A 9,608-nucleotide genomic window follows, 5' to 3' on the forward strand; every position below is an offset into this window, starting at 1 on the left:
ATATCAGCAATCTAAGCTTCATTTTAGGACCCAATTGCTTATAAAACCGTAAAAAAAACTCTAGATTTATAATATAGAATCGGTGTCAGTCAACCCGGGAGCATGTTGACAGCTCCCATACAAACTGAGCGTACCCCGTTTTGTGGGCCCAGTGGGCCTAAGATGGCGGCCTTCGATATTATCTAGCCAAATTTTTGAAAATGGCGAATAGTTTAATTAAATATAATTTTTGCCTTGTTTTGGTTTAAAACGATAAAATAAGCATTATGGAATCATTTTCTTTAAAAACTTGTTTAGAGATACGCCACGTTCAAATATTAGTCTAGAACTGTTGAAGTGAGCGTGCCACAAAAGCCGTCACGAAAAAAAAGTTTGCTATGCAAATTTTGAGTTGCGTATTTGATGGGCGTACTCCGACGAGGCCCACTTGCCATCTGTCGGTGGATACGCGCAACTCACGAAAACTGTCATGTTAGGGGACGGTTGGTGTCAGTGGGTTTTTTTTCTGAGTACAATTACGCAAAGGATTTAAAAAGGATTTTTAAATCAATTTAAAAAAAAACAGCTTGTTCCAAGGGGATCAACTAACCTTGTCTTTTTTTTTTTTGCAAAAATGAAAAAAAAGTGATCAGAAATGGATTTTAATTGTGTTTTTACCGTTTTACATAAAAATTTACATGGGGCTTTAGGACCTTATTGTTAGGATTTTCTCTCTGGTTTACTATATTTCAAGCAAAAAAACAAAATCCGTCCTTTTAATATTCAGAAATCGGGTACTAAAGCCCAATGTAAATTTTTATGTACAACGGTAAAAAACACGATTAAAAACCATTTCTGATCACTTTTTTTTTTCATTTTAACGCAAAAAAAAATATTGTCAAGACAACATTTTTTCGATGAATCAACTATGGTCCCCTTGGAAAGAGCTGTCAAGTAGAACCGCGAGGTTAATTTTTCAAAATTGATTTAAAAATCCATTCTGAACTCTTTGTGGTCGTACAAAGGGTCATTGTACTCAGAAAAATAAGCTTTATCGCTGTAAACAATAATATCAGCAATCTAAGCTTTATTTTAGGACCCAATTGAAAAAGCATTGATACACACAAAAAAATATTATGGTAATGACAAAAGTAACTTACTTTTGAATTAATAAGTGGTTAAAATTTGCTACATTAAAAGTTTTTTTCTTGTTTTGAAAATGAAAACTTTTACTGCTACAGTTTTTTAAAATCTCATTGCTAACTTATTTAAAAGTTTTAACTTTTAATTCGACTGTATAATTTATTTCATTTCGTCGTTCTCGTGTAACCGTGTACGCCAAGTCCAAAATGTAAACAAACGTTTAGGTGATTCCGGCGAGGGGGATGACACTTCGCGATTTGAATAAAATCGCGCCAAATCGCGTCAAATTCCTTCATTCTTGTTCATCGTACCTTCATCGCGGTCGTTTTTCCCTCATCGCGCCAAATCGCGCTCATCGTGTTCAGATCGTGCTCGAATGAAAATTTACATTCATGCAGTCAGAGTTGCCATAAAAAAATCGTTCTAGCAGTTTTCCATGAAACTGGCCGCACTGTTGAAATGTTTATTTTTATTGATTCGAGCAGTCCGAAAAAGTAAATAAACCGAAATTCTTCGTTGTTTCGGGACGGATTGCGGCAGCTGCTCTTGAAGATTCTTTTTTTTTTCTCGCGTTCGACAAGGTGTTCAGTTCGAGGTTCAGCCGGAACTTTTTCACCTGGTATGAGCTGGATCCTGCACCCCGGGGGGTGGTGACACTTCGGTGTAACTGGTGTTTCCTATGCTGCAAGGTCTCATCTGCTGTGAAACCGGCGAAACCTGCCTGACGGCCTTCACCTCAAGTGACTCCGCCGGAAGGTCGCTACATCTGTGAAAAATTCGAATCCGGCCGAATGATTCTGTACGACGAAAATAGTCTGGGCCAAATGTTCCGTGTTCAAGTTCTGACCCGCGCTCACGATTCCCCCTCCAGCGGTCCCGGACGTATTGTTCCGGCGGCAACACAAGCACGCACGACCTTGGCTGGATCAACCGGAGGCGAATCTACCTCTATCACGAGGTCGACGCGGACAGCGTGACGGATACAAAGCGGTCGGGCATGATGGAGCGGTACAACGAGGCTGCGCGTGGCACGGCAGGGTTTCAAGCAGCTGCAGGCAGAAAAATCTTACGCCCAGGAATCTGCCCCGGACGATTTGAGCTTTAAACCGCCGATGTACGTCAACATCAAGTCCAGCGCGGCCAGAGACGAGGAGGTGAGTTTGTCGAGGGGATGGATTTCCGTATCAAATGTTATATCTATTCTATTCCAACAGGAGGACTCGATCTGTGAGGGCAAATTGTTGGACAAGGACCCGTGCGGGTTACACTCGAACTGCATCAACCGGGCGCTGCTCTTGGAGTGCAATTTGAAGACTTGTCCAGCAGGCGAAATTCACCAGAACCAGTGTTTCAAACGGAAGTAGTACAAACGGATACCCAACAAGGGTTGGAACTGGTCGCTCAGGAAGATGCATCAGGGTCGGTTTGTGATAGAGTCCGAGAGGGGATCAACAACGGGGAGTTAACGCGGCGGATAAAGCAAAAGCAGGAGCAACAGGGCAAAAATTACTATTTCATGACGGTGGACTCGCCCAAGTAACCATCCAGCACTAAAACAAAAACTTAAACAGCAATACTTCAGCACTCTAATGCATGTTAGTCGTGCGCCGGCACGTCTTAATGCAGATCAGCACTAAGATTGTAGCACTCAGTATTGCTGAATAAGTGCCGCTTAAGTGCTGGTGCTGGCAACTATGCTCATCGGTTTTCTAAAAAACTGGCAACTAGGCCTTCTCACGTAGAGAGAAGGAGTGAGACAGCATGTCTTCTTGCAGAAATGTCAACATTTTCTCACTATCAGTTTGTTTGAGTTTGCTGGCTTAAAATATATCGTGAGTATTAAATTGTTATGTTAATTCTTCTACTTTTACTGAAATACTATGTTTTTTTCAGAAAACTTGTTCCTGGTAACATATCTTTCTCCTGGCAAGGATCTAAATATGTAGAAGGTCGACTTACAGCAGATCCAGCGATAGATATTTGTCATCATTCTTTTCCGGGAGACGTGATGACGTTAGGGCCGGAAACCCGTATTTAATAAAATCAGCCGTTACAGTGGACATGCAGTCCTGGATGTGTAAAAACCATCATTGGCAAAAAAAATCAGCTCCAAGGCACCCGGGTATCATAGTGTTTCGACGACTTCAACTTCCGGGAACTTCTTCTGTTCTAACATAGAATCAATTTTCGTCATGTTCCCCACGGGTTTGTTTCGAGTGTTTTTTATTTCTTGCGTGTAACTCTTAACTGTGTGAAATAAAAAGTTATATGATGTACAAAATGATTTCACTTCGTTGTTTAATTGATCCAATCTTGAGCAACCATTGCACTCACAAAAAACGTAATTATTGATCATGGTGATGTTATCATTCAAGTCGATACCATGTTGCAAAATCAAATCAGTGATCCACTTCCAATTTGGACGAGAGGATAAAGGCTACAGAAACAGATCTACCCCCAGCGATGGCAGCTTGCAACTTCTGGTATCAACCCCCGGACAACTCACTTTCAACCAAAAAAACTAACTCAGTCTGCTGTGTCGGTAATCGATTACAGAGTAAACAACACGGATAAAAATAGCATGGGGAGCTGAAGGAATGGGGGAGAGAGAGAGAGAGAAGTTTTTTGCCTCTCTCAACTTTTTGACATTTTCTGCAGGGTTGGATAACAACAGTAGGGGCCAGCACTAAACCAGCCGAGTAAAGTCCAAACTCGGCCACTGTCCAGCACTGGAGTAGCTGTTAGTGCTGTTGTCAAAGCAGTTCAGCTTTTACTTGCAGCTGTAAATGCGCTGTCAGTGCTAAACAGTGACCATGTTTAAGTCACATATGTGGAACTTTAAGTTCAAAAACGAGGACAGTACAGGTGCTGCCTCTCGCGGTGGAGAGCTGCAACTTTTCTACCAGTTTTTATGGCAGTTTTTGCACCGATGTGTCGTCCATAGTGCGTGTGGTTAGAATATTTTGAGTTTTATAAAATTATTAAAAGTAGCAAATTATTTATTATTAGTTTTGGATAACAACATGTATTTCCATCCACCACATAATGTTGACTCAACGCCACTTCGGCGTGTAATTTAACTTCATCATTTTTGACGGAACCCTTGTAATAAAACTCGGAAACTTTTAAAGGGCCTTGGGCGTCATCCATAAAGTATGTCACGCTAAAATCGGCCAAAAATAATCTAATAATTTCCAATTGATGTAACTAATCAGTAAACCTTATTTTAATTTGAACCGTTCCCACTTGTTGATCATAATTTTGCTTTAGTTACATTTTTTTGCTGTAATAAAATCTCCTATTAACACTCATATAGCGCAAAACATATTTTTTTCGAACTTAATATGTTTTTGATAATGATACTGTAACATTATGTAACCTATGTGTTTTTCTTTTATGTTACTTAAAACCAAATTTAAATGTTCTAGTAAGTTTCCCTAATTTAAATTTTTTATAAGTTACTCAAATGACAGCATCCCATTTTTTGTTAAAATTTTTATAGTTGATATTTGTTTACAAAATTTTGGTTGATATGTAGAATATCATTTAATCGTAAACAGATACCGGCTACATGAAATATGCATTGCCCCCTCGTCCGATCAAAACTGGTATACTGAGAAGATGCCTCAAGTAAACAAAATCGCAGCATGCCATGATTTGAATTTTCGTTTTTCGTAACGCGCACCTCTCGTATCAGCCGTTTGTTTTTGCAGTTTATCTACTTTTCATGCTCCACAATGCCGGAAAAATCTGTGCAGTTTAAAATTGCATGTTCAATAATTATGGCTCATCATTCTATTCGTTCAAGAACAGGTATTTAGCTAGTGCTGGTAAAATGGCTTGAATTCTGTGACATCGAACAACAATATGGGAGGTCGTCTTCCTCCCATCCCCCATTCGCAACTTCAAAATCTGCTCCTTTCAGTTTTAAAACCACGATCAGTGAAATTACAAGTGTGAGCAAGCTTTAACTGTTGAAGGAGAGCATATAAAATGAAGTGTTGGCAAAGAAATCGCGTCACTAAAGCAACATAATCTCCATAAATCGATCATGATCATGCAGAATTGGTAGATAAAACGAAAACAAGGTCTGTCTGTCAATCTGCGAGTGGTATAAGAGTTTTAAATTTGACAGTCGTTTATGCTGAGTAGACTGTGACTAGCTTGGACAAATTTAGACTATACCAGCGACAGAACTCAACAATCGTCACATTTTTTGGGCTAACAGGATGTATGGAGTTCCAACCATGTGTTTAAGTGCTGGATGGTTACTTGGGCGGAGTTGACGATCGACGCGGGGCCCAAGGTCAACATGGCCCGGTTCATCAACCACTCGTGCGAGCCTTGGTGCGAGCCCTACTGCGAGACGCTGCTTTGGAAGGTCGCCGGAAGCCAATCCGTAGGGCTGTTTGCCCTCAGTCCTTGGGGCGGTAAGTTCTTCAAAATCCCGCTTAAAACATTTCCTATAACTAACTCTTCTTACTATTTACTCCGCCAAGGCTAAAAGCTCATCTTAACTACAATTTTGAGAACTTCGACGACCAGAAGATCTGCCACTGTGGTGCGGACAAGTGTTCCAGGCTGATCGTCAGCCAAGGGACGGAGAACTGGATTGAGGAGGCTACAACGGTCTTGCGCGACTTGCAGGTGCAGATTGCAACGTGGGTTACCTGCTCAAGTGCTCAAACGCCAACAGTGACCCACGCCAGCGGAAAAGTACCTTGCGGATCCATCGTGGAAAGAATTCTACCTTGCCAAGGGTTGACCATTAAACGTTCACGAAGAAACGAACCTATGTTACTCAGTTGTGTAAACCGTAACAAAAGAATATAAAAAAATGTAAATGTAATCGAAATAAATTTAAAACGCTGCGGCAGTTGCAGCCGCAATCGGTGGAGCTACTCCGGTAGCCTCCTGAGCTTCGGTGGGAGGATGTCCTTTTTTATCATCTGGCTGTTTAACTTCTGGTCCAAACAATCCTATCGAGGAATCTTCGCAGTTCTTACCACCGCGGATATTCTAGCGGAAAGATCCCGTTAGTCTCTGAGCCACCACTTTTCTCGATAATTTCTCGTAACCTCAAATTTCACTCGCCGCAGCCGCAGTTTTCTGGAAGCTTAGATTAAAAGACACTCAAAATCGTTGGTAGTCATGTTTTACTTCACTCAACAGAACACGCTCGCTGTAAATTAAACCGTTCTCATTAACCAACCCTGATATCTGGGACCGGAAGTAGCTGCCTCGCTCATGTTGAAGTTGCGCGAATCCATTCTAGTTATCCTTTAACTTGCTTCCTTCCAAACAAGTGCTTGTTGAATAATAAAGGGGAAATAATAAATGACACTGCAAAACTCCTGACCATCGTAATTATCCCGTTAGGTGTTCTTGCCACGTAACTTCCGGGAGACCCGAGATTTTACGGTACTGACAATCGTATATTCACCGGCTTCGCTGAAATGGAAAACCAAATGTCGTTGAGTCCCCTCTGCCGGTCAGCATAGGCCTTCTTCTCAAAGACCGGCGCAAAGTCGATGGCCATTTGACCAATGGCGTTACAGCCGGCGTAACGAACTCTCGGATGGGATCCATCAATTACTTGAGCACGCCCCGCATGATGTCCGTCTGCTTGTAGCAACCCTAGCCAGCGGTCGAGACGACTATCAGAGCGGCGTGCCGTTACTTCCAGTTTGAATGGTTCAACATGTTTGGAATGTTTGTGATAATGTGCGGCAGAAAGGTCCGAAGGCGGCGATGGCCGGACAGCGGTCGAAGATGGAAGCGGAATTCGGCGGTTGTCGCATAGCATCTGGCAATGTCTCCGAAGATCGGCGTCGTACCGTCCAGCTGCAGCAGCTTGTTCGTCTTGAGCAGGTTCTCGGTGTGGTCAACTTCGCTGTGGGTAACCATCGTGCCAGACGCATCCACTCGTTCTGCAAGTGGAACACCATGTCCTCGTAATTGAGCGGAACGCACATGAAGTAGATGCCCCACAGGCCGGTTTTCTTCCCTAGAAGCACAGGTTGTCCTCGGCGTTTTTGGCGCCACCACTCTGCGTGCGATACCACGCGCTAATCAGCGTGTTGGCGACTATCAGCGGAACATTGTCTTGATTGGTCCAGCCGCAACTCAAGACGGCAATGATGACGAGCGCCACCAGTAGCGAATCATCCCGGTCGCGCACTTCAGAATCGGTGAATCGGCACGGCGTCAGAGCGGAAGCCTTTCCGTCGAAGGTGCTGCCTACCTTCCCGAGGTAAGACTCGGTCAGCTCAATCAGGTCTCCTTGTTTGATTCCACTGGCTGCGGCCAGGACGATGCGGGGGCCTTGTAGTGCGAATCGATGTAAGCCTGCAGATTCTTACAGTCTTGACCGTGGTGTTGACAGTGTTGCAATCGGAATGTCGGTGCAGACGTCGAGTGCGTGGATTACCTCGTCAATGCACTTGCCCCACTCGTAGTTGGATGCCGTTCCCGCGAGTCGTCCATCGCCACCACCGAACCATCCTCCGGGTTGAACGTCTCAAGCGGTTCGTCCAGCGTGGGGTAGATTCCGCCGACGCACTCCGACATGGGTTTGTTCGCCGAGTCATCAATGTTGAACATCTGCAGATGCTCGTCCGAATCGGCTTCAATATCGTGCGCTCCACCAGCTCTTGTTTGTTGTTTGGACAAACGACCACGACGGCGATAAACTGCTGCCAGCCTTGTGCTGAATGATGTTGGAAACGGGCTGGTGAACCTGGACAAACTCAGGCGTGGACAGTAGGTCCGACCGGAAGTCACAAGTGACCTCGTAAAAGATTCACGACAGATCGGCCAGTTCGGCATCTGAAAAGTGTGCAAACAAGAAGAAGAGCGAGAATATTAGTTACGTACTTCGAAAGGCGCCGGGTTCGCAGCGACAGAGCATGCGTGATTCTACGCGGTTGGGCAGTCCTTTACCAGTGGGCGTTGGCAACGACGATCTGTCTGGATTGATGGCGTATTCGGCGAGAATCCAATATGAACCGTTGCGCAATCCGCTGCAAGACCTTCTGGTGGCAATGCGTGTTCAGGACTAGCTGATTGAGTTAGTTCTTATGCATGTACCTGTTGCTGCTGCTAATTCCTCCAACCGTACTGCCGGACAAACTTCTATTGTTGCTACCAGTCTCCTCCACCGCCACCCGAGCTTGAAATGCTACTTCCGGCACTACTTCCCGAGCTTCCACCGCTACATCCACTGGAAACCAGGCTACTCGCGGCACTGCTCGTGGCCGTAGTACTGGATGCGTCGTGGACCCCGGCGGGGATGCAGAACCACCGATTGCACGGATCGTACCACAACACAACAAACGGAAGACCTCCGCACGGGAATATTCAATCCGCTTCTTGGGTAGGTAGAAAATCCGTCATCGTCCTCCATCATTTTCCCACGTGTTTCATGTTTTTGTTTTGCTTTTTCACTGCTCGAATCAAATGTCAGCGTGAAATGTCATTTTATGGTTGCCGAACTCATTCGAGCAGTTTGACAGCTCAAATCGTGAGATTTTTTCAAATCGCGCTCACATCGCGATGAAATCGCGCTCATCGCACCAAATCGCGCTCATCGTGTCTAATCGAGGGAAATCGTGGTCATCGAGGCTAAATCGCGAGCTCATCGCGGGAGTGTCATTCCCCTCGGATTCCGGTGGTTAGTGAGTGGTGGTCCACGACGTCAATCAAAACAGAACGCGTCCGCAGCCAGGACTTGTACGCGGATACCTTCGAAGGAGGATGGTGCGGAACAAGGTTAAGGGATTAGGGCAAAGTTGGTTTTCAAAAGGATGAGGCCAGCTTCCTGCCGGATCTGCAGCTGTTTCACGACCGAAATGGGTAAGAAGGAAGCTTGGGTGTTTTGTGGCGTTTGTGTTTGATTTTGTTTGTTTTTGTTTTGCACCGGTTCTATTCGATGAAGTTAATTTTAACGGTGAGGAGGAGGATCCGACGGAAGAGGGAAACGACGAGAAGCGATCGGAGGTGGTCAGCGCGGTGCCGGCGGTTTACGACCATCAGCAGCATTATGTGCCGGAAGTGATGACGGGACAGTGTGGGATGTCCTGAGGGTCCGCAGTCCATTTGTCGGTGCAGGACATGTTTGACGAGTATTACATAAACATCGGGAAGAACAGTTTGCACCAGTTCTGGAAGAACCGTCTGTACGAAAGCCGCAGGTCCTGAAGCTGTCGTACTCGGATTACTTCCAGAGGTTGGAGCGATATCCGACGAACCTGATCAAGAACATCTACCTGGAATACCGAAGAAGTCACCGGTGAGTACTGAGAATGTGTTCAGTGTCTAGCCAATTTAATTTACTTCCAAACTCTTTCAGCAACTCCCGCCCGCAAACTCTCAACTCGCGACGGCGCAGCTTCGGCCGGATGAACTGACAACATCTGTGCGATTCTCGAAGGAGGACGATGTGATCGGGAACTATCGGTTCAGGCGCTTCACTTCCCAGTTGGAAA

General features: G+C 44.9%; 1 protein-coding gene across 2 annotated transcripts; it reads left to right on the forward strand.

The window, feature by feature from the left end:
* The first annotated feature begins 1,498 nt into the window (after positions 1–1,498).
* On the forward strand, positions 1,499–2,900 carry LOC6053833 (histone-lysine N-methyltransferase NSD2). 2 transcript variants are annotated; one of them, XM_038264253.1, is made up of 2 exons: positions 1,499–2,276; positions 2,337–2,900. In XM_038264253.1, the coding sequence occupies exons 1-2, from the start codon at positions 2,235–2,237 to the stop codon at positions 2,484–2,486; spliced, it is 192 nt and encodes a 63-aa protein (XP_038120181.1). In that variant the 5' UTR covers positions 1,499–2,234; the 3' UTR covers positions 2,487–2,900. The 2 variants fall into 2 exon arrangements, with proteins under 2 accessions (XP_038120181.1, XP_038120182.1); XM_038264254.1 differs by having other exon boundaries at positions 2,340–2,900.
* The last annotated feature ends 6,708 nt before the right edge of the window (positions 2,901–9,608 follow it).

This window comes from Culex quinquefasciatus, chromosome 3 (genome assembly GCF_015732765.1).
Source record: "Culex quinquefasciatus strain JHB chromosome 3, VPISU_Cqui_1.0_pri_paternal, whole genome shotgun sequence".
NCBI classification, from domain to species: Eukaryota; Metazoa; Arthropoda; class Insecta; order Diptera; family Culicidae; genus Culex; species Culex quinquefasciatus.

Bases quoted from the DNA above. Each gene is read 5' to 3' on its own strand.
- LOC6053833 (XM_038264253.1), top strand. From the start codon at position 2,235: ATGTACGTCAACATCAAGTCCAGCGCGGCCAGAGACGAGGAG. The intron at 2,277-2,336 runs GTGAGTTTGTCG...CTATTCCAACAG, and splicing joins GCGCGGCCAGAGACGAGGAG to GAGGACTCGATCTGTGAGGG.